The following is a 23,189-nucleotide window of genomic DNA, read 5'->3' as shown; positions in this document are numbered from 1 at the left end:
GGCTTCTCTCGTTGCAGCCGTACTGCTCTACGGCTTGGGGCGCAGGTTGGCGAGCCGCACACCGCGCCGAAACGGCGCTCCGCTCATCGGCTCAACCACGTGTGTTGACTCGACCGCTGGCGCTCGCGACGGCGCGATCGGCGCGCGAACCGGCTGGCTCGCCGCCTCGCGGAGTACCTGCTTGATTGGCGCGAGCTGTGCAGACATCATCGCCTCGATCTCTTCCTCGTCCGTTCGCGCCACCTCGGCTGCAGCCGTGCCGCTTGTGCCTCCGTTGCGCCGCGCCGCACGCTGCTGGCGCAGCAGCGCGAGCATGTCATCACCACGATCCATAAAGTCGTCCGTATCATCGTCGCCACCATCATCGGTGTCGTTGCCCTCGGCCTTACTCTCGCTGCGTCGAGCAGTTGACAGCTGCGCTGCCGGCATTACCGCCCGCCTTGGCGCAAAGAACATCTTAGCATCGACATCGTCATCGTCGTCGTCAGCAGACTCCCACCCGTGTCCGTCGTCGCCCGAGTGCGAGTCCGGCCGGTCAAAGCCTGCCCAGTCAAGGGAGCCGAGTCGAGACGGCTCGATGCCCGCAAGCGTTAGCGCCTCGGAAGCTGCATAGTCCCTGGACGCGTGCTTGAAGACCGGGGCCGTGGCCGCCACGGGCGCGGCTGCTGCGAGCTCCTTGGCAATGCCGAGAACACGCAACGAGAGAGCGTTCAGCTGCTGCTGCGCATCGGTTTGCTTGGCAAGCTCTGGCTTTGGCTCCGGCGCTTGCTTGGGCTTGGCGCCTGTGCCCTTCTTCTGCTGCTGTCCGCCCTTGGTCTTCTTGCGGCGCTTGCCCTTCTTGCCCTTCTTGCCCTTCTTTCCCCCTTGCCGCTCTTGCCACTCTTGCCACTCTTGCTACTCTTGCTACTTGTGGCCTTGCCCGGCACCTGCATCAGCGGTGGCGGCGGTGCAAGCGATAGGTCAGCCATGCACGCCTCGAGCTCGCGCGAGACCGCCGCCGAAGTAGTCGTCGTGAGCAGCGGCGAGTCGGCAGCAAAGAGGCCGCCGGCACCAAAGTAGTCCGGCAGGAGCGAGAGCTCCTCTCCAGGACCACTGCCGCGGTCGCTGGCATCGGCATCGGCGTCGGCATCCGCAGCTGGACAGTCGCCCGCTCTGTCGCCGGCCTCGAGCTCGAGCTCGGGGCTAGCTTCCCGCTCTGGCGCCAGGATCTTGGCCAAGATGTCTTCGATGAGAACAAGGCGCTCACTGGCGGTGTTGACACTGTGTGTGAGTGCGATCTGGTCGGCGAGGAGCCGCTTCTTGTCGCGCTCAAGCTCGGTGATCCTGACCATGTGGCCGTGCGCCAGCTCTTCCGACTCGTTGTGCGCCTTTTGCGCATTGACCGACGGTGCGGCTTCGGCAACTTGCCGTGCGAGCATCTCCTTGTTGAGGCTGGCCTCGAGGTCTGTGGCGCGGGCGGTGGCCGATGCAGCGGCGGCGCGAGCGGCAGCAGCCGAGGCCTCAGCGGCCTCGGCCCGTTCGCGCCAGCGCTCCAGCTCGGCCATCACGTCGGCCTCGGTGTTGGTCGCCTTGGTGTTGGCCTGTGCCGCGGCTAGCGCGCTAGCGCGGGCACCAAACTCGGAAAGGAGCGTTGCCTCCAGGACTTGCAAAACAGGCAGGCCATCCGATGGATCGACATGGCCGCAGCCGTTGCACGAGACAAAGCCATCAAGGCTTAGCGTGTGACACGGCGCAAGCGAGAGCTCAAGCCGGCCCAGCAGCGTGGCTGGCAGCTTGCGGATGAGATCGGCCGCAGCGTCGGCCCGGAACCAGGTGTTCGGCCCAAGGAAGAGTGTCAGCGGGCGCGAGGCAATTAGTCCCACCACAGCGGGAACGCCGCCAGGAAGAACCTTGCATGACTCGAGTGACAGAACAAGCCGCGGCAGCACAGAGGCGTCGGCGCCGGCTTGCGCTGGTGGCGACGACTGCAATGTCACTGTGCATTCGGAGAGTGCGATCGCAGTGAGGTGAGGCGAGCGACCAAAAGGGCCAGCAATGTCACCGGCGGAGACCACCACGCGCGCAAGATGAAGTGCACACAGCCGCGGTGCAGCCGCGGCAAGGCCTCTCACCAGCGGTACCCCGATCTCGGCCTCCCACGCACCAGCCGGCGGCGCTGCTGCTGCAAAGCGCACCAAAGCCGGGAGCGGCGGCAGGTTGTTGGCAACCGCAGCGGCTTTCGCTGGCGCCAGATTGAAGAGCTCGAGTGACGCGAGGCTCGCCAGCGGCGCAGCCGGCAGCAGCTGCCGCAGTGGCAGCGAGCCGACAGCCCGCAGATGCGCGATGGCCGACGACAGCACGAGCTCACCCGAGCACTCGACAAGTGCCAGCGTGAGCGGAACCGATCGCGGCACAAGCTCGCTCACAGAGTCTGGCGGTGTAGCGCTATTGTTGGGTGCCGCAAAGCCGCAGCGGACAAGCTCGAGATGTCCAACATTGGGCGCGGTGAGCAGCGCGTTCACAAGCCCGTGCTCCAAATCACTCCATCCACAGAGTGTGATGGAGACGAGCGACAGCGGGAGCACAAGGCTCGCCAGGTCGGCATGTGGCGGGAGCGGTGTGGATGTTGTGGGTGAGCCGAGCACTAGCCGAGTGAGTCGAGTACACGCGCCGAGCGACTTGAGAATGTCAGGCGCAAGGCCAGCACACGGTGCAGAGAAGACCACAAGCGACGGAGCAAGGGCGTCAAGCAGGCCAAAACCATTGGCACCTGTACCATCGGAGCCAAGCACCAGGGGCGGGAGATACAGCTCGCGCAGGCCCACACTCGCCGAGAGCAGGGCGAGGGCATCGGGAGAGAAGGCCGATCCGGTAGCAGAGAGATCCAACAAGCGCAACGATGATGAGAGCCGACCAACCAACAGCGCAAGACCAAGCTCCGTCAGCTGCGCCTCTGGAGCGAGGCGCAGTCGTGCCAGACCGAGCGGAAGTCGCGGGATGTGGGCGTTGGTGAACGACTGCAAGGACGGGGAGGACGGGGAGGGGGGGTGGGGGAGGGGGGTGAGTGAGAAGGAGACGGGGTATGGGGGTGTAGGGAGGGAGTGTTGGTGGCGTGGCGTACGGCAGAGAGGGTGACCAGGGGATGAGCCCATGCCTGGGGGGAGGATGCGGCCGTGCGCCATGCCCGGGAGACGGAAGCAGCAGCCACCAAGGACGGCGCATCCAGGAAGGAGACCAGGTGGAGAAGGAGGGACGGCTGGCTTCCACCCACCACAGCCTGCACAGGGTCACGGCTCGGACTTGGTCTTGTAGCAACCACTGGCTTGGCTTGTGCCGCTGCCTTCTTCCGCCCGCCTTGGCTGGGCCGCTTCCGGCGTCGTCCCATGCCCTTTGGGGAGGGGAAGGGGGAGAGTGAGGAGTGATGGCAGCCGGCGACGAGGGAAGGATTTGTGGCCCGGTCGGGCTCAACTCAGCTGGGCACCCATCTGCGGGACACGTTGGGGAGGCATCGAATGACGGATGTTGCTCTTACTTATGCCATGCCAAGGGCGGTATACAGGTGATCGACGGAGACCGACGTCGTGTTGAGGTCCTCGCGCAGCGCTGTCATTGCTGCGGTTCGGACGGCGTCGAGGACCGAGGCTGGCGTGCCGAGGTTGGCGATGGCGGCAAAGACGGCTGTGTTGTCATCGAGGATCGATGGATCAAAGTCGACCACAATGCGTGAGAGCGCGAGGCAGAAGACGGCCCAGAGTTGCGCCGGTGTTCGCGGGCCGACCGGGATGTGGACGTCAAGCCTGCCTGGTCGGAGAACAGCGGTGTCGAGGGCGTCGGTCGAGTGCGCGGTTGCCACAACGACGACCCGCTCGCCGGATGATCGGCGCGCCACGGCGCCATCCATCTCGATGAGGAGCGCTGCAAGCATGCGGTCGATATGAACCGGGGTGTCGCCTGGTGCACCGCCGTGGAGCGCGGCGCGGCGTGGTGCCACATTCTCCAGATTGTCAAAGAAGAGCACGCACGGCGCAGCAGCGGCGGCGGTCTCAAACACGGCCGCAATGCGCGCCACTGTCTCGCCCACAACCTTGGACACCACGTCTGACGCGGTGACCACCACCAGGTTGACGCGCGCGGCAGCGGCAGCAGCGCGGACAAGCGCCGACTTGCCGCCGCCGGACGGGCCCACGAGCAGAATGCCCGACGGCGGCTTGATGCCGGCGGCTGCAAAAGCATCTGGCTGAGCAAACGGGAGCACAAGTGAGGCCCGCAGCTGTGCCTCCTCCTCGTCGACTCCTGCAAGCGAGTCAAAGCCTGGCAGCGCCGAGGCCTCGACCAGCTGGCCCACTCCCGAGACCAGAAGCGATGGCCGGACGTTGGCAGCCGCCAGCGCAAGTGCGACGGCACTTGCTGCATCAGCAGCCTCGCCGGCGGCATCAGCGGCTGCCAGAGCCCGGACCGCTGCTGCGAGATCGGCCGGAACGTAGCCGTGTGATGCGCTGAGAAGTGCGGCACTGACGTGCTCCAGGCCGTGGGCGACGACCAGCTGCGGCAGCGGCTCGAGCTCGCCAAGGAGTGTGTCGATGATGGCACCACGCTCGGCGCGGGTCGGCGGCGCTACGTGAATGACGGTGTCAAGGCGACCAAGCGTCCGCAGCCGTGGCTCAAGGGCGGTCAGTGGCGCCGAGGTGATGCCCACCACCAGTACCATGCGGCCGGCTGGGCTAGCGGTGAGACGGTCGAGCTCGAGCAGGAGCTGAGCTAGGACCCTGGCCTCAATGGTGTCTGCTCCGCTGGAAAGCGGTGCGCCTAGCTCCTGCAGCTCGTCGATGATGAGAAGCGAGGGCGCGGTAGCGACGGCGGTGGCAAAGAGCGATGAGACCAAGCGCTCGGTCGCGCCTTGCATCGTCTGAAAGAGTGCCGGAGCAGAGACCTTGAACCACGGTCGGCTCTGGCCCCACACCCGCCGCGCAAACGACTCGAGGAGGAACGACTTGCCGACACCGGGCAGGCCGTGGACGAGCGCCCCGAGCGGCGCAGGCAAGCCGGACGAGGCGAGCGCGTCAGGCGCAGCCATGGCCCGCGCCACAAAGGCCATGAGCTCGCGGCGTGGGCGATCGAGGGCAGAGACTGCGACAGCAAGCTCGTCAGCAAGCACAGCCGAGGGGCGCAGGCCCAATAGCTGTGGATCGGGCCAGGCCGACGTGTGCGCCGTAGCCACATTGAGCGACCGGAGCCGGGCAATCGGCGCCGAAATCCCATCGCCAGTCTCAATAGCAGCTACAACGACAAACCAGCCACGGAACCTGCCTGATGGGAGCGGGAGGAGCGAGCCCGGGGCGAGAGCGGCCGACATGGCCGACGCCGCCAGAACTATGCGGAGCGGCGGCGGCGGCGGGCTGACATTGGCCCACGCTACGAGCGGCTTGCTGTTTGGGCGGACAAGGAGCGGATGAAAGATGATCCGCGTGGCCGACGGCAAACTCTCCAGCGTATGGCCTGTATCATCAAGCTGTGGCAACGGGCTTGGCAGCGGAACCGGTAGCGGGCAGCGACGGGCGGCGGCGGACGCGGCCGGCTCGGCGACGACGAGCTCGGTGAGAGCGAGTTGCGGTGCGTGTGAGAGGGCAAGGGGGAGAGTGTAGACATGGTGGTCGGTTAGGGATGAAGAGGACGGGAGTACCGTGCATGGCAGCATTGCTGGTGTGCGTGTGTGTATGTGGAGGGGGGGGGGGGGGGGGGGGGCGTGAGGTGGTGGGCTCTCGATGTTCGACTCGGCTTGGGCTGGCTCAGCCGGATGGGAACCCCTGTGGTTGCGGCATCTGGCTCATCGTCTTCATTGCGGGAGCCAGCGGTGTGCGGCGTGGGACATAAGGAGGGTGCATGCGAGTCACAGATCCGAGTGAACGGCGCCGGTCGAGGAGGTGCCTGAATGAGAGGCGGCGGCGGCGGCGCGGACGGCGGTTCCAAGTGCGGTCAGTGTTGTGAGGCCGGCGTGCTCGAGTGCGATGACGGCAACAAGCGCCAGAAGGAGGGCGAGGAGGAGGAGGGTGAGGCCGGAGAAAGAAGATGGCGCAGTTGGGAGATCGAGGGTCGATGGGCCGCCTGCCATGTACTCGGGCGCAGTGGGTGAGGAGGCAGGGTCGGGCCCTGGCGAGGACGACGGCAACGTCGGCCGGGTGGCGTGTCCGTTCGTGGCCGGGCTCTGGGCAACAGCGCCGAGAAGCTCCGGATGAAGGACTTGGGTAAACTGCGAGTCAAAGCCGTAAGCCCGCAGAGTGGTCCACAGTGACGATGGCTGGCGAGCCATCATCTTGGACTGGAGGAGGATAAAGCCAGTGAGGTCAAAGCCGATGTCTGACGACTCAACGATGGTCTCGTCGGGAATGGCGGCAAGGTCGTCTTCGACCGAGGTCTCTCCGTGAGCCTCGGCAGAGAGGTCAGTCGACGAATTGGACAGCGAAGCAACAACCATGGGCGATGCGGCTCCGACCGAGCCGTCGGACGTGGCCATGAGCATGAGCTCGCGGAAGACGTCGACCTCGAGCGGCTGGGCAAAGACGGCGCGCGAAAAGGCATCGAGCTCGCGGAAGCAGAGCGTCTCGTTCTCGTCTTCGTCGAGGAGGACAAAGATTTGTGTGAGCGCCGCCATGACCTTTGGCCGAAATCCGGTCCGCGAGTTGTCACGCCAGAGCGGGAAGACCGGATAGTGGAGGGCGAGATGGATGCATGTGGCAACACGTGTGACGGCTTCGTCGACAGCCTCTGCAGTGAGGTCCGACGGGTCTGGCAGGAACTCGACAAATGCTGCTTCCTCCACCCACGGCGAGAGCATGTCGGTTGTGTTGCGCAGGACTTCCAGGATGGCATCGTCGTCGAGCCGCGGCCGCATGCGGTGCGGCGAGTGCCCGAGGACCACACACGGCACAAACTGTCGTCCCATGCCTGCAAGCGTGGCGTGGACGAGCGGCCCATAGTGCTCCAGCAGCGCTGTCGTCGACGCCACCGAGCCGACGCGAAAGACAAAAACGACACAATGTGCCCGGGCCAGAATCGACTTGAGCGCCTTGGCCCGAGCCGATGACAGGACATGCGGGTCGGCAAAGTTGAGCGCAGCCGTGTCGACCAACCGGACTCGAGCCGTCTCGTCCACCGTGTCTCCCGGCAGATCGATCTTGACCGGCGCCACTACCGCCGAGGAGCCAAAGGTGCCAACACGCGGCGCGTGCTTGTCAGCAAATGCATTGTACAGTAGACGGACGAGGGTGGACTTGCCCACTCCAACTGCACGCCATCATGTACAGTACAGTGTGTGTGTATGCGTGTGCGTGTGTGTGGCGGGGCGTGTGTGGGGTGGGGGGTGGGAGGTGTCCCATCAGTGCGGTGCATGAGGCAAGCGAACAACACGAGTGACCAGTGACCAGCGCGCGGGACGGGAGGGGGGGGGAGGAGGGGGGGACAGCGATGACGGAGAGGGTAGTGGATCCATACCACAGGGAATATGTGATGTAGTGCATGGTACACATAGCGTGTGTGTTTGGGGGTAGTGAGTGTAGGGACGGAGGACAGGAGGGGGGGTATAAGGGGAGGAGGGAGGGGGAGGGGGCGTCCATGGGGTGACAACCGCAAACGGCGGGACGAGGACAACAACAGAGGGGACGGGGGACGGAAAGGAGGGGGATGAGGGACGGGGGGAGGGGGGGAGGGAAGGGACAACGGAAGCGAGGTTCCACTGCACGCGTACCATCCCCTACAAACACCACGGAAGGTAGAGCCATTTCCTCCGTGAGTGGGTGAGGTGCAGCTCAGTCCGTCACCTTCTGCGTACCCCTTGACCGTCCCGCCTCTCCGCCTCCCTCCCTCCCTCCCGCCAAAGGGGAGGATGGCGGCTGGCTCGCCACCGGCCACCCGCCCGCCACACGTTGGCTCACTCCGCAATTTTGTTGCCTGCCAATGGAGACAGACGCCCATAGCCACAGCAGCCATTAGATGGCCATCATGGTTAGTTGTAGCCCGTAGTGCGCACCGACATCGTGGATGACTTCGATCGATGACAGTGCCAGTGGAGGTGGGCCACATGAGGATAGAGTTGGGGCTTCAGAGCCCGTTTTGGTGTGGTGGGGTTGGGCAATGGATCTGGCGAGCGCGATGGTGGCGATGGCTGATGACAGCTTCATACGGTACTGGCTATAGCAAAGGCACGTGGCTGTAGGTGATGTTGGTGATGTAGTCTCTCAGCTCTCGGCCTGTGTACCGTAGGGGGTTGGAGTGAGCCCGGCAGATGGTGGTCCAGCCAATCGGCGCCAATCGGTTCGCTGTCTGGTTGGCGCCAATTGAGGCGGCGGGAGGAGGGAGAGCGAGACTACTGACAACTGCTGCTCGGCCTGGTCTGCTTGGCGGGCAGACACACTTGGCGCGGCCATAGACCAGCGTCGGCTATGTCGCAGCAGCTTACACTTCCCCGACGGCGGCTGTCGCAGTCGGCGGCAGGCAAGGTGGCCCAGGCGCGGGCAGCGGCGGCGCGCGGCGAGCGGTTCACAGGGCGGGTTGCTGCGTGGCGGGAGCGCGGGGCCGAGAGGCGTCCGAGACGAGCGGCGCAAGCGCGGGTGGCGCGGGATGGGGGCGGACTGGAAGGCATGCGGTCGACTAGGCGCGGGTTTGAGCCTATGCGCGAGTCGTCGACCGCCCTGGATGCCGAGGACGGCCTGCGTCGACTCAACGCCGCCACCGTCATCCGCCACATGCCCTCGCCGCTGCCGGCCCGTGTCGTTGCCCCAGACTCGGCCAATCAAGCCATCGTGTCCGCCCCGACGAGCAGGCTCCGCCCGCATCACGCGACTGCCCCTCGCCGCGGTCCGCTGCGACCACATCCTCCGAATCTTGTCCATCCCAAGCGCGAGTATCCCAAGCCGTGGCTGACCGCGGCGCCGCAGACGAGCGAGCTCACGCCTGCAGTCGTCGACGACGGCGTTTATGTTCCTGCTGATGCCGGCAATTCTCCACCGCCGACAACACCTACGCGCGAAGCGCCTGTCAGGCCCACACCACGATCGGCCCGCCGGCGAGTCGAGTTCATCCCGCCGTCTGAGATGGACGGCGGGGGTGGCGCTGCTGCTGTCGCCCTCATCCCGCCGTCGCCAGTCCCAGCCCGCCAACCCGGACTCACCACTCGCGGCGCAGACTTGTTTGTGTATGATCCATGCGAGTATGCCGACGACACCGTCGAGGTTCCGCAGCGGGTTGTTGCGGTCGAGGTCGCCGACGATGACGGCGGTTGGCCTCGCTACAGCGACGAGGCTGATGACGTGGAGGAAGCGGTCAATGGCGATGAGGCCACGGAAGAGGTGACAGACGAAGCGGAGGAAAGCCGAGCACCGACCGAGCCGACGCTCAAGATGCTCATTCGGCGGTTCCGCAACGACTCGCCCAAGACGCCGGGAGCCCGGCGCGCTGCGCCACCGCTGTGGTGGCGCGACGACGATGCCGCCGCCCAGCGCGAGCGCGACGACACGGGTTCTGACGGGTGTGTCGCCAGAGATGACCATGATGGCGGGAATGAGCTAGATTTGAGCTGGGTGTCTGAGGATCCAGTGCCGTCACCGGCTAGGTTGTCGGCACGGGAGTGGGACGCATCGCTTGAGGCTTTGCTCCGCAACGAGGACGACGAGGAGGTCATCCTTCAGTCGCTGCGGGAGAGGCTGCTTGGCGCCAGCGATGAGCCCACCAGCATCGGTGGAGCTGGTGGCGATAGCAACGGCGGAGCTGGAGAGACCAGCGACGGCGACGACGAGGACTGCGGCGACGATGCCCAATTTCGGGCAAAGATTGCTGCGCTGATGGCCGAGGTCGATACAGCGGTACAGTCTGGACATGAAGCACTGATACCGGCGCCCGTACCGACGCTGGCAAGTCAGGGTATGCCAGAGGCACAGCCTGGGCATGCTCAGCGCTGGCCGTGGCCGTGCTACCCGCCAGTGCCTGTCCTGCCAGCGGCTTACGTGATGGACCCTCGGGTCGCGGGCGGCATGCAGGCGCCACCTGGTCTGTATGCACCGCCGTATGCAGCTTCGTTTGCGGCTCCGTATCCAGGCCGCCACCACAAGCGCAGGCGCAAGCGCAAGCGCAGGCAAAAAAGCGCCCGACGATCGCAATCGTCGAGTTGCTCGTCGAGCCGGTCCAGCTCGGGTGGCGATCCTGTGGCGCCGTGGATTCCTCCCTCGCCGTCGCAGCTGCCACTACCGCCGCCGTGTCTGCGACCGACACGGCGCAGCCGGGATAGCAGCGGTGACGCCGGTGACGCCGAAAGCAGTGCAGAAAGCAGTAACGGTGGCGACGATGACGACGACGATGACGACATGATCCGGCTTCTGGAGGCCAAGGTCGCAGCGTACGAGGCCCAGATTTCTCAGCTGTTGCGTGGCAAACAGAGCGCAGGCGCTTCTCCTCCGACTGGTACCACAACAAGTACCCCCTGGGCCAGTAAACGGACGTTAGAGCCCCTCTTCTCGCTGCACTCAGTACCAGGTGCATGCGCCGAAAAGGGAGATTCGGGAGCCATTGGGCAATTGGCCAAGACCAGCACGGCGCCACAGCAGCCGATTCTTGCTGGCGGTCCCGGACGGCACCGCCGACGCCCACGTCCACGCCCACGCCAACACTTCTCCCCTCACCACCAGATTGTGTCAGTCATGGGTGCAGGAAGGCTGCAAACGGCGGGCGTGAGTATGGTGGGGCTGGTGGTGGTCCTGGCGGCGGTGGCGGTGGGTGCGGCCGGTGGCGAGTGGGTGGCCACTGTGCGACATCGCGGCTCTGCCCGATGTGTGGCCGGCGATACCAAGACAGCCGCGGTCGATGGGCTAGACGAGTGGCATGTCACGGGCACATGCTGGCTTCATGAGGGTACTCGGCGGTACTGGCGGTACGAGTGCATGGCGGGTCCCCCGCTGGATGAATCCAGATCCGACAGCGTCACCATCGGGTACGGCGTCCGCATCTACCGCGGCTGCCCCGAGCGGACTTGCAGGACCCTGTGCTCGACGTTTGAGTGGTGGGATGCCGATGCTGCTGGGCGAGTGCTTGATGAAGCACACTTGCGCGCGACTGGTGCGCGTCGTGCGCTGCAGGTCCCGCCGCGTGGCGCCGACGTCGGCCGCGTTGGCGACTGCGTCTCGGATCGCGAGCTCTTTGGCCTCGAGGGCGATCGGTACGAGTCGTGGCGAGTCGGCGGATGCGTCAACAGCATGGGCAGTCTCCTCGCCAACTCGCCTGTCCCGCTACAGGTCACTTACCCGTCGGCTGACTGCGGCGGCGCGCCGATCGCCCTGCGCAACATCTCGTGCTTTGCAGCCGGCTCGGACATGGTTCGGGCTAGCTGCTCGGCGCAGGCATCCGGCGAGCTTGGTCTCGACTTCCTTGCCCCATGCGATGCTCGCTGTGGGAGCTGCGGCACGCAATGGATCCAGCACCCACAGCGATCGACGCCATTGTGCAAAGACACCACGCCAGCGGTGACCGGCATCGACGACCGCACATTCCTGCGCTCCAGCATCAACCAGTGTGATGTCCGGCTGCTCTCCGGCGCACTCACTCTTCGCCACCCGTCGATCACGGCCTTCGCCGCCCTTATCGTTATCAGCTGCGTTGCCGCGCTCTTCATGTAGCCCTCGTCACGCCGTTGTGCCAAAAATGAAGGGGGAAAAAACGGTCACGACGAGAGTACGACTCGTCGCGGCTCGTGACACGCGTGTCACCACCCCGCACACGGCCTGGTACACGCACGCTTCCCGCTGCCCCTCGTCTCCAGTCGATGCGTACGACGACCTTACTTACTCTGCACTCCGCAAGGACAACATGCTCGGCGAGGCTGGGGCATGGCTGGCGGGTGCTGGAGCGGCGCAATGGGGCGGGGTGTGCGCGGCGACGGACAGGCTCGGCCTCTATGTCGGAGTGACACAGGCGGTGATCTGTGGGATCTACTATGGGCTCGGGGCCATGTTTCTGGTGCTGGACCTGTGGCAGCGTCCTCAAGTGCTGTACGCCTGCAAGCTGCAGGGCGAGCGGCCGTTTGTGGCTGGCGGAAGCAAGTGGAACCCGGCGCTGGCCAAGTTGGCGAAGAGCCTGATCATCGGCTATCTGACCGTCATCCTTCCTGCCAATATGGTGCTGTACGCACTTGCCGAGTACCGCAAGTGGGGCGTTGTTGCGCCTTGTGGCCGGCTACCAACCCTTGGCGAATTTGTGGGCCACCTGGCGTTCTGTGTGGCTCTCGAGGAGATCTTGTTCTACTACGGCCATCGGGCGCTGCACAAGCCTGGCTTGTACAAAGCCATCCACAAGCAGCACCACGAGTTTATTGCGCCGATTGCACTTGCGGCCAACTACGCCCACCCGATCGAGGTCCTCCTGTCTAACGTTCTCCCGCTCATGGCCGGGCCGGTCCTCATCGGCGCGCACATCGTCACCATGTGGACCTGGTTTGCCATCGCCATCGTCGGCACCCTCACCCATCACTGTGGCTATCGCTTCCCGTGGCATCCGCTCTTTGACCATCAGCCCAACTTCCACGATACTCACCACGAGCGATTCCTCTGCAACTACGGCCTACTCGGCATCCTCGACTGGCTCCACGGCACCTACCGCGAGTCGCGCGGTTCGTCGGCCCAAGTCAAGGCCGCGTAGGCTACATAGGCACGGGCGAACACCTGCATAAACCATTTGATCCTCGACGGATGAGCCCCGTCCCGAACTGATGGCCCGGGCTGCCGTATGTCGCCACCACCATTGCCGGCCACTTGACTTCCGCCCGACCATGTCCAGGGACCCCAACTCGGGCTCGGCGGAGATCACGTTCTCAGTCGAGTATGCCGCAACGTCTCGGTCCGGGGTACGTACAGCGAGAGTCATGTGTGTAGCAGTACAGTGGTGGTCGTGTGTGTGTGGGTGGGGGGGGGGGGGGAGGGGGGGGGATGGGGGGGGGGGGGGGGGGGAGGCCTTCCATTGGTGGGCGACATGACCGGTCGAAGAGAAACACGACCTTTTCGGCAACCACACACCCTTCCGAGTCCACTAACGCCACCACTCGCGGCGCCGCTTGCGCCTGCTCACTCGCCGGGTCGTGTATGAACTGAATGTAGTGCAAAGGATGTAAGGCCAAGATCGAGGAGGAGACGCTGCGGTTTGGGATCTGGCGGCCGTCGCGGCAGTTTGATGGCAAGGAGGTGGCATGGTACCACCAGGAGTGCTTCCGTAAGGTGACGGCGCCCGGCTCTAAGAGTCCTTGCTATGGAACAGCTGACCTGGCGGGCGTCGCCACGCTGCGATGGGACGACACAGTGGCTTTGTATGTGGCGTACAACGAGATCGTGCCGCCAGGGGCAAGCGCCGACTCGCCGCTGCCCACTCGCGAGCGGTTCGACATCCATCACTTTAAGCTCCACGAGCAGAGCCGCATGTACTGGGCTCTGGCAGACACCATGGACGAGGCATGCACCAAGGCCGAGCTCAAGGCACTTGCCCGCGCCAACGACATCGACGAGAGCCGCAGCCACGCACTCGCCAAGTGCGTGCTCTACGGTGTCCCGCCGCTCTGCCCCGACTGCGGCTCCAAGGCGCTGCGGTTCTCGCGGACGCGCCGTGTCTTTGTGTGCGGCGCGCCGACCCAGGGCGGCAAGTGCGGGTACACCGGGTTGCCCATCGGCGTTCGCGAGTGGCTCTGGCCTGACGACGCGCCCGCCGCCCTCCAGACTCGCAGGTTCCAGGCGAGCCTAGCTGACGGCACCATCGGAGCGCTGTTCAACGAGTTCGAGGCTGCGACGCGTGTCATTCGTGAGGAGCGGATCGCCACAAAGGCTGCTGCCGCTGCCGCTGCTGCTGCTGCCACCGCTGCTGCCAAGGCCGAGCGCGCCGCCTACTACGGTGGCATCCTCCCGCTCACCGGCCTCGCGTTTGTCATTGCTGGCAAGCCACCGTCCGGCATCAAGACACTCACCGATGTCATCGTCGACCACGGTGGGCGTGTGACCAAGAGCGTGTCGTCCAAGACTCAAGCGGTCATCGCTGGTCATGCCGAGCTGCTCAAGCCGTCCAAAGATCTAGCTCGGGCGTCTGAGCTGGGCACCCCGGTTGTCGACGAGTCGTACATTGACGCCTGCATCTTCGTAGAGGGTCCGATGGATCCAGAGCCGTACCTGCTCAAGCCCCCGTGCTCATCCGCCGCCGCCACTGCGCCCGCTGGAGATGCCACTCCCGCTGCCCGCGCCCGGGTCCACGCCAAGCTCAGCGCCCGCGAACGGGCCGGCCTCTATGTTGTCCGTGACGCTTCGCTGCCTGGCGCGCCGTGGTGCGATGTCGTCCTGCAGAAGACCGAGGTTGGGAGCGGAACGAACGCGTACTACCACCTGCAGCTCTTGTGTGGCGAGTCTGGCGTTCATGCCGGCGTCCACATGCTGTTCATGGCCTGGGGCCGAGTCGGGACCAACGTCGGCTCGCAGTCACTTCTCCCCTGTGACAGTGCGCGGCCCGAGGCCATTGCCACCTTTGCCGAGCGGTTCGAGGCCCGGACTGGCAACGTCTGGGCCGACGGCCTCGACTCGTTTGCGCTCCAGCCCGGCAAGTATGCGCTCGTCCGCATGGCCGGACCGTCGACTGATGGGCCGCCGGCGCAGGACGTCTCCGTTGCCAGCGCTCCAAGGAGCTCGCTCTCCTCAAGCGCCGTCCTCGACCCGCGGGTAGCCGCCGCCGTGGCTGAGATCTTTGCGCCCGAGGCCGTGGCCAAAACCCTCGCCGAACTGCACATCGACACTCGCAAGATGCCAATCAAGTCGATGTCGTCGGCACAGGTGCTCAAGGCGTACAAGGTGCTCGACGAGCTGGCCCAAGCGCTTGACGGTAGCGAGCCTCGCGGACGCTCCTCGCTCAACGCGTTCTCGCTTGCGCCGCGGAAGACTGCAGTGCCGACCGCCAAGCTCGAGCGGCTCTCGTCGCTCTTCTACACCATCGTACCGCACGACTTTGGCATGGACATGCCGCCGGTCATCTCTTCGACCGTAGCGCTCAAGGCCAAACTTGCCGAGCTGCAGGCGCTGCAGGCGATTGTGACTCGCGCCGAGCTCGACGCCGCCCGTGAGCGTGCGGCTCGCGCCAGCGCACTCCCGCGCGCCGTCGCCCAGTACCTCTCGCTGCCGACCCGTCTTGTGCCGGTGCCCGAGAATTCGGTCGAGGCGCGAGTTCTCTCCAAGGCCATGTTTCCAGGCGGCGCCGTTGTGCCCGGCTGCGGCACCATCCGGATGAAGGGCGCATTCAAGATCCAAGGCGTGACCGAGCCGGCGCGCCCGGTCCGCTCGCGGCGGATGTTGCTCTGGCATGGAAGCCGCACCTCGAACGTGGTCGGCATTCTTGCCGACGGTCGCCTCCGCATCGCCCCGCCGCAGGCGCCGCACGCCGGTTACAACTTTGGCAAGGGTGTGTACGCGTCCGACGTCGCCGCCTATGCCGCATCTTACGCCAAGCTCGGTGCTGGCGAGCTCGGATTTGTCTTTGGTGTTGAGCTCGAGCTCGGGGGCGCGCCGCTCGAAGCCCGGTCCTTTAGCGCTCACACAGTCGATTCGCTTGCTGCTTCACGCCATACCAGTGTCATCGGCCGTGGAGGCCACGAGCCGACCACACGAGGCGATGTCGCCACTGACTCGGGTGTGACAATCCGCCTGGGCCCGGTTCGCCGTGTGGATGCCTCGCGCGAGCTCGCCTGCAACGAGTACGTCGTCTACGCCGAGGCCGCCGCCGTTCTTCGATACGTCATCATGGTCCGTGCCGATTCGTGACGAGTCGTGCTGTTCGTATGAATCGTGAACGACACGTGTTGCAGTTGGCCAAAAAAATGACACTTCAAGACACATCTCCCACCTCCCCCCCCCCTCCCCTCCCCCCCCCCCCACACACACGTTGCCATAATCATCTCTCGACATGAAAGCAGCCCTACACTTTTTGCTTCTCTGCCTCTCTGCTGCCGTGCTGGTGACACAACCGCACCTGGCGGTAGCCGCGTCGGCGTGCGTTGCCGACTTGCCCGCTCGGATCAATTTCCCAGCCTTTCCCAACCTTGGCGCAGCGGCCCTCGCCGTGGGCGACCTCGACGGCGACTCGCACGACGACGTCGTGGTCGTTACTGGGACCAAGCTAGCCTGGTCCCGGTACAACGCTACTGCGGGCTGGTTTGATCGCCAGCATATTGTGTGGCTTCCCGGCGACGATGGTTTGGGAGCCATTCGGAACGTTGTCCCCACAGACGTCGACCTCGACGGCGATCTGGACCTGGTGGTCCACGCCGATGTGGATGCTGCGGCGTGGTTCGAGAACCTGGATGGCAGCGGTAGTTTTGGCAACTTTGTTCCGCTCTTTGGCACGCTGAGTACGACCTCGACTGCCGTCCGAGTCGTTGATCTAGACAGCGAGGACGGCCCGGACGTCATCACCGTCTACGGCGACTCGGTTGGTTGGTTTGCCAACCGCGGCAACGGCAGATTTGCAGATCAGGAGCAGTTGATCTCTTCCAGTGATCAGCTCGATCACGTGGCCGCTGGCAACCTCGACAGCGATGAATTCGTCGATCTTGTCATCGTTGCAGAGACCGCCAACTACGTTGAGCTGTACACCAACTTGGGCTATGAGGAGTTTACTCTTCGCCAGTCGGTGAGTCTGGTCCGGCCGTACTTTGTCGAAGTGACTGATGTCGATAACGATGGTGACAACGATGTGCTGGTCGCCTCTCGCGAGCTTCTCGACTACCGCATCGGGCTGTACATCAACGATGGCACGTCTGCCCCGTTCACGTGGACGAGCAACATCTACTTTTCCGAGCAAGTCATGAGCTCCTTTACTCTCGCGGACGTTGACAGCGACGGCTTCATAGACATCTTGCTCACCGCTGAAGAGCGTCCCTTTGGAGTCGGCCTTCTTCTCAACCAAGGCAGCCGTACGTTTGCCCCGGTCCGTGGCATCAGCCCAAGTGTGGAGAGCGCAGGGCCAATCGCCACGGGCGACTTTGACAACGATGGCGCGCTCGACTTTGTCGCTTCTCTGAGCGTGAAGCTGCGAAGTACTGACGTTGTCGCCTTTCGCAGCGCTGACGGCGGAGCAGGCTACCAGTACGACAACGCCACGGTGGCAGCCTCCCAGGACGGCGCCGATGACATGGCTGTTGCAGACATCGACAACGATGGCCAATTCGACGCTATTGTCGCCTCTTTCAAACTCGGAACCATCTCCTGGCTTCCGTTTGTGCCTGGCACAGGCGACTTTGGCCAGCTGCAGCTTGTCGGAAACCTGGCCGATGTGGTCTCTGTGCTTGCACTTGACTTTACCGGTGATGGCGCTCCCGACATCGCCGCCATCTCGCCTTCAACGCTTGTGGTCTTCCCCAACGCCGTCGGTCTCGAGGCCTTTGGTCCAGCTTTGGTTGTCACCGTCGACGGTGGCGCAAGCCAGGATACACTTGCTGGTGGTGACATTGACGGCGATGGCGACAACGATATCGTCTTTTCGAATGCTACCGGCGTTGTCATCGCTCCGTCCGACACGCCCACTCCCCTCGCCTTTGGCCCGCTTGTCCTCTTGCCCATGCCGCACTCTCCTGTGAGCCTCGTCGTTGCTGACATCAATAGCGACGGCCACCTCGACATTATCTCGAGTAATGGCTTCGAGCCGCCGAGCTGGCTGGAGAACAGTGGATCGAGTCCCGACCCGAGTTGGGTTGAGCACACGCTCCCGGGCGTGAACTGGGCTGTCTCTCTTGTTGTTGCCATGGATGTGGATGGCGATAGCACGCCCGACCTTGTCGTTGCACGCAAGTCCCCCCAGAGCTTTTGTGGAGCAAGCAGGTGGCAGCAGGCTCATTCGCAACGCTGCACTCTGTTGCCGCCCTGGAGCGCTCTGTCACTGACATTGCCGGCATCGACTATGACGGCGACGGCGACGTTGATCTGGCGGTGGCATCCATGGCCACCGCGGTTATGCTTGTCGAAAACATGGATGGTCTCGGGACGTTCGGAGCTGTGCACACGCTTACCAACGTCGGCATGGACAGCCGTCGCGTCCGAGTTGCAGTCAATGACTGGAACGGCGACGGGCGAGCTGACATTGCACTTGCCAGACAAGACTCCATCAGCCTCGCGTGGCTGGCAAACACTGGCGCGCCTGTGGTCTTTGGTGTGCCGACCAACCCCAACCTGAAGTTTCTCGATTCGCGAAACGTAGAGGTTGTCGTTGCCGACTTTGATGGTGACATGGACCTCGATATCGCGGTCGGGCTCGAGAGCACGGTCACGACGTCGACCGTGATTTGGTTCGAAAACAGCGATGGTGCTGCCAGCTACGGCAACCAGCGGCACGTCTCGGACCTGGACCGTTCCGGGGCGCTTGTTGCGGCTGATTGGGACGGCGACGGCGATGTCGATATGGCGTCGTGGTCGTCGTTTCCCAGCTTTTCCATCATTGTCCATGAAAACATCGACGGCTCCGGCAACTTTGTCGATGTGACCGTGGCGAGCGGAGTCGAGAACGCTGATGCGATTCTTGTCGCTGATGTCGATGGCGATGGCGATTCTGACATGCTCATTTGCATGGCCAAACCTGCTGCTGCTGACATGGCTTATTCGTTCTCAGCAAGTGGAAGCGGCAGCGGAAGCGGTTCGGGCTCGAGCTCGAGCTCGGGTGGAGGAACGGCCTCTAGCGGCACGGCCTCGAGCGGCACAAGCGGCTCCGGGGGATCGAGCACCTCCGGGGGATCGAGCACCTCCGGGGGATCGAGCACTGGCGGATCAGCCTCAACTACTGGATCAACAACCGGAACGACAACTGGCTCGACTACAGGCCCACCTCCACCGTCCCCGCCGCCGCTCGACCGGGTGTGGGCCTGGCTTGAGAACCGGGATGCGCTCGACGGGTGGGCGCAGCCGGTGACCGTCTCGGGCTTGATCTACGAGGCAGCAGACATCGATGCATTAGCCATTGACATGACCGGTGATGGTGCTGCAGATCTTGTTTGGAAGGGACCCGGAGCCGACGCTGACCTTGTGTTTATGGTGCCGCGCCTCGGCGGAATGATGCCGCTCTATGGCGCGCGCCAGGTCCTCATCGATCCGTTCGACTTGATAGGTGCGGTTGGCGGCGGCGACGTTGACGGCGACAGCAATGCCGACATTGTGCTCGCTACGAGGCAGGGTATGGAGCTGTACCTCAATACCGACGGCACAGGGGCGATGGGGCCGAAGATCATGCTTGCGGGCGGCGCAGCGGCCAGCACAACAGCTGTTTTGGTTGTGGACATCGATGGTGACGGCGATGTCGACATCATCGCCTCGCAGAAAACGTTTACCAGCATTACCCACGGCGCGGTGTTTTGGTACCGAAATGCTGGCGGTGGTGACCTTGGTACACGCCTTCGGGTTGCACTCAACGCCGATGCGGAAGCCCTTGCGGTCGGCGACCTGGACTCTGACGGCGACCTGGACGTCGTCTGGATCTCTGCAGCTGTGGAGTCGCCGTCGCCGCTACCGCGCTTGTTCTTCTCCAGGCAGCTGTCGCGGACCGGATGGTATGACTACCAGCCCCGTGAGTACGGGCTTGACATGTCCGCGTCTGAGTGTACGTCGCCGACCTCGCTTGCATGCGTCAGCCGATCGCTGGCCCGCATGCCGTCGTGCGTCCGGAACGTGCTAGTCCTCCCACAGGGCAGGTACGGCTGCCGGGTCTCGGACCACCTTGTGGCGCGCCGGTCGATGGTGGTGTCGGGCGCCTCTAGCGGTGGACAAGCGTTTTTGACTGCGAGTCGACCGGTGGCGGCGTCCTGTTCCGTGTCGAACCGCCTGCGCATGTTGAACTGGAAGGTGTCGAGATCCGACACACCACAGCTGGCGTCCACTCTCAGACCGGTGTTCCTGGCCTGAGGGTCGCCGGGGCCGGAGCACAGCTCTCGATCATCAACGCCACGGTGGTGGGCGGGCAATCGTTGATGACATCGACGTCAAGCGCATCTAACACCGGGTATGGCGGCGCCATTCTCGCCCTCGAAAGTGCCGATCTGGAGCTGAGAGATACAAGCTTGGAGGGGTGCAAAGCCAACTACGGTGGCGCCATCTGTGCCATCGGGGCAAACGTGAGTATGGCTCAGGTGTCCATCAGTGGAAGCTCGGCAACAGAGCTCGGTGGCGCCGTGGCAGTGCTTGACGGGGGCTCTCTGGCTGCAAGTGCAAGCTCCATCAGTGGGTGTCGCGCTGACAGCAGCGGCGGTGGAGGCGTGGCGTTGGTGTCGGGCGCAAGCATGGAGGCCGAGTCACTGCTGGTGACCGGCAACACGGCTGTGCTTGGAATCGGTGGCGGCATGCTTGTCCGCGCCGATGCCGGCGTCGCCTCATGCTCTGCCTGTGCGTTTTCGGGAAACCGCGCCGTCGTCGGTGGCGGCATCGCCGCAGCCAGCGCAGCGTTTGGCACAGGCGCCAGCGCAGCCGCGGCCGTGACTAACGTGCCAACCGCAAGCGTCGCCGTTGCAGCTGCCCCGCACGTCCTCGATCTGAATGAGTGCGTGGTGAGTGCCAACACCGCGACGTTGTATGGCGGTGGCGTAGCAGTATGTGATGCAACTGTTGCGCTTTCCGGAGCAGGGACTCGTTGGAGCGACAACAAGGCACAACTCGGGATCGAGGGCACCAGCGGCGATGGTTTTGTGTGCGCGATGGCAGGAAACGATGCGGCGCAATCGAGCCGGGCAACTGCGCTGCCGTGGATTTCGAGTTCGCCGGACAGCTCCGCGGCGCTTGAAGCAGCGGCCATTCATGGGCCTATTGCTACCATTGCCTGGGCTTCAGCGCCACAATCCACTACTTTGCAGTCTGGTGAGAGCCTTCTGGGCACCATCACAACACTCGATTCGCTGGCGCAATCTGCCGCATACTACCAGGCGCGGATGGTGTACGCGTTTGGTGGTGGAGCCAACGGGGTGCTCGCGGCGCCACTCTCGCGCGAAATTGCGCCGCTCTCGCGCAACATCGAGCTCCCGGACCTGGCTGCAGTTGTGAGCGCAACCGAGACTGCCCCTGCCAGCATCGACTTTTCAATCGCCATGAGCGGGTCGGGGCTGGCAGTCGCGCCACTACGCGGGCAGGTGACCGTGACGGCGTGCGGTCCCGGATTCGGGGGCGTGACCGATGGAAGTGGTACGCTGTGTGTGGCGTGCTCGACGGGAACCTCGTCGGATGAGACTTCGTTCGGCGAGTGCACCAGCCTTCCGCCATGTCCTGCCAACACCATCCGCACGGCAGGAGGCGCAGGGAGCAACACGACTGAAGGCGCGTGCGTGTGTAAGCCGTCGTTCTGGATCGCAAGCGGAGCGAGCAATGTGGCGTGCGAGGCATGTCCTGTCGGCGCCGTATGCGACGGCGGGGCGGCGCAGCCGCGCGCGGCGCCGGGCTTCTTCCCAGACACTGCTGATACCACAACCTTCCATCCCTGCCCGAACGCGAAAGCATGTAGCGGCGATGGGCGGTGCAAGCCGGGCTACGGCTCGCGGCTGTGTGCCGAGTGCACATCGGGATACTACAAGTTGCGCGGGATGTGCTACAAGTGTGCGGATGGGCAGAACGCCGCTGTGGTGACCGTTGTGGTTCTTGTGGTAGTGGGCGTCCTCGCTGCCCTGCTCTGGTTCAACCTCTCGGAGAGCGTGCGGTACAAGTTTGCGGCGGCAATGATCGGGCTCAACGCACTTCAGATCAGCGCGATGTATGGGAAGCTCGAGCTCGACTGGGGCCCGGTGGCAGCGATGTACTTTGATCTTGCGTCTTTCCTCAACCTCAACTTTGAGCTGACCTCTCCCGAGTGCTCACTTGCGGCAGGTGTCGATGCGTGGGTGCTCAAGTGGGCGCTGGCGCTTGTGCTCCCGCTGCTCCTTGGCGGTGTTCTGCTCGGAGTGGCACTGGTCTACGGCGTCCTGATCCAAGTGCGGGCCGGATGGTTTGCGAGCAAGACACATAATCAGCTTGTGGGCGCGTATGGGCGGACGATGTTCCAGTGCCTGGTGTTGATGTACCTGCCGCTGACCGACGCGGCGCTCGCACCGTTTGGCTGCCGGCGTGACAGCTCGGGACGTTGGGTGCTCGACGCCGATCCTGCACGGAGCTGCTACACGCGAGAGTGGTGGATGGGGCTGTTTGGTCCTGGCATGGCTGCGGTGATGGTGTATGCGGTGACAGTGCCTGTGGCGGTGGTGGGTGTGCTCAACCGGGCGGCGCGGCAGCTCGATGAGCTAACCTTTGTGGTCCGGTTCAACTTTCTTGTGGGACGATTCGCGCGGTCTGCGTGGTGGTTCGAGGCCGCGATCATGGTGCGCAAGCTCATGGTAGCCATCTGCATGACATTTTTCTTTTCTGAAGAGAACAAGGCCAACGCGGCGGTCTTTGCGCTGGTGGCTTCGCTGGGCCAGCTTCTTCTCGCCCAGCCGTATGCGTCGGTGACCAACAACGTGATGGCGGTGGTGGTGCTTGCGTCGACAGCCACCGTCTTGTACGCCGGCACCTTTGACGACTACTTGATGCGGCGACTGCTTGTGAATGTCGGCATTGTTGTCAACCTCTTGGCCATTGTGGTGGGCAATGCGATCGACGCGTGGCTGATGACCCGCACCGAGAAGCGCACCGAGGCCGAGGAGTACTACGTGCCGGGCGTAGTCCAGATGGATTGTCTCGACACAGACGTCGATGCGGCCGATACCCGCACCATGACCACCACTGAGCTCGGCATCAACGGTGTTGATGAAGACGGCGACCTCCCGCGCCTCCATGTCGCCGAGCTCGGATCGTCTCGGTGGTCGGCGGCTTCCGGCGAATTAGCGACCGAGACCATGCTTCCCGGCTCGGGCTCAACCGCGTGCTCGACCGGCTCGCTCCCTCCGCCCGCGCCGCCAGCACACCCAAGTCTCGATTCGGGTGCGATGGCAGAGAGTCGACCCGCTTAGCCGCTTGCCGCGCAACAGCCACCCCCAGGCAAGAGCAAGAGCAATCTAAATGAGACCATGCCCCACCCAGCCCCAAACCCAGCCTCATCCACCTCATTCTCATAAGGAACTACGCCAATTCATATCCCCGATCCTCCTCAGCGAGACCACATCCCCAGCTGACGGGGCCAACCATCCCCAGCCGCCAACTTGACCAAAGCCCAAGCATCGCCAC

The 23,189-nt window shown here is 64.2% G+C and overlaps 7 protein-coding genes across 7 annotated transcripts; 5 read left to right on the top strand and 2 right to left on the bottom strand.

Annotated features, from left to right (window-relative positions):
• Positions 1–27: 27 nt before the first annotated feature.
• On the bottom strand, positions 28–5,332 carry AMSG_01794 (cell division cycle protein 48; the record flags this gene model as incomplete). Its single annotated transcript, XM_013905852.1, has 3 exons — positions 28–863; positions 908–2,996; positions 3,548–5,332. 3 exons carry the CDS (start codon positions 5,330–5,332, stop codon positions 28–30), a joined length of 4,710 nt encoding a protein of 1,569 aa, XP_013761306.1.
• A 534-nt stretch (positions 5,333–5,866) lies between these two features.
• Positions 5,867–7,502, bottom strand: AMSG_01793 (uncharacterized protein; the record flags this gene model as incomplete). Its single annotated transcript, XM_013905851.1, has 2 exons — positions 5,867–7,254; positions 7,499–7,502. The coding sequence occupies 2 exons, from the start codon at positions 7,500–7,502 to the stop codon at positions 5,867–5,869; spliced, it is 1,392 nt and encodes a 463-aa protein (XP_013761305.1).
• Positions 7,503–9,065: 1,563 nt separating this feature from the next.
• AMSG_11667 (uncharacterized protein) lies at positions 9,066–9,669 on the top strand (the record flags this gene model as incomplete). Its single annotated transcript, XM_013906019.1, has 2 exons — positions 9,066–9,499; positions 9,541–9,669. 2 exons carry the CDS (start codon positions 9,066–9,068, stop codon positions 9,557–9,559), a joined length of 453 nt encoding a protein of 150 aa, XP_013761473.1. The 3' UTR covers positions 9,560–9,669.
• Positions 9,670–10,700: 1,031 nt separating this feature from the next.
• AMSG_11666 (uncharacterized protein) lies at positions 10,701–11,636 on the top strand (the record flags this gene model as incomplete). The annotated part of the gene is made up of 2 exons (XM_013906018.1): positions 10,701–10,894; positions 10,934–11,636. The coding sequence occupies 2 exons, from the start codon at positions 10,701–10,703 to the stop codon at positions 11,634–11,636; spliced, it is 897 nt and encodes a 298-aa protein (XP_013761472.1).
• A 190-nt stretch (positions 11,637–11,826) lies between these two features.
• Positions 11,827–12,702, top strand: AMSG_01791 (sterol desaturase; the record flags this gene model as incomplete). The annotated part of the gene is made up of 1 exon (XM_013905850.1): positions 11,827–12,702. The coding sequence occupies one exon, from the start codon at positions 11,827–11,829 to the stop codon at positions 12,652–12,654; it is 828 nt and encodes a 275-aa protein (XP_013761304.1). The 3' UTR covers positions 12,655–12,702.
• Positions 12,703–12,761: 59 nt separating this feature from the next.
• Positions 12,762–15,868, top strand: AMSG_01790 (poly-(ADP-ribose) polymerase). The gene is made up of 2 exons (XM_013905849.1): positions 12,762–12,859; positions 13,110–15,868. Exons 1-2 carry the CDS (start codon positions 12,785–12,787, stop codon positions 15,792–15,794), a joined length of 2,760 nt encoding a protein of 919 aa, XP_013761303.1. The 5' UTR covers positions 12,762–12,784; the 3' UTR covers positions 15,795–15,868.
• A 68-nt stretch (positions 15,869–15,936) lies between these two features.
• AMSG_01789 (uncharacterized protein) lies at positions 15,937–23,188 on the top strand (the record flags this gene model as incomplete). The annotated part of the gene is made up of 3 exons (XM_013905848.1): positions 15,937–17,819; positions 17,843–19,744; positions 19,783–23,188. 3 exons carry the CDS (start codon positions 15,937–15,939, stop codon positions 22,973–22,975), a joined length of 6,978 nt encoding a protein of 2,325 aa, XP_013761302.1. The 3' UTR covers positions 22,976–23,188.
• Between the last annotated feature and the right edge of the window lies 1 nt (position 23,189).

This window comes from Thecamonas trahens, assembly GCF_000142905.1.
Source record: "Thecamonas trahens ATCC 50062 unplaced genomic scaffold supercont1.7, whole genome shotgun sequence".
Classification (NCBI taxonomy): domain Eukaryota; order Apusomonadida; family Apusomonadidae; genus Thecamonas; species Thecamonas trahens.
The sequence above is the reverse complement of the archived record's forward strand: the minus strand, read 5'-3'. Positions and strand labels throughout refer to the sequence as shown.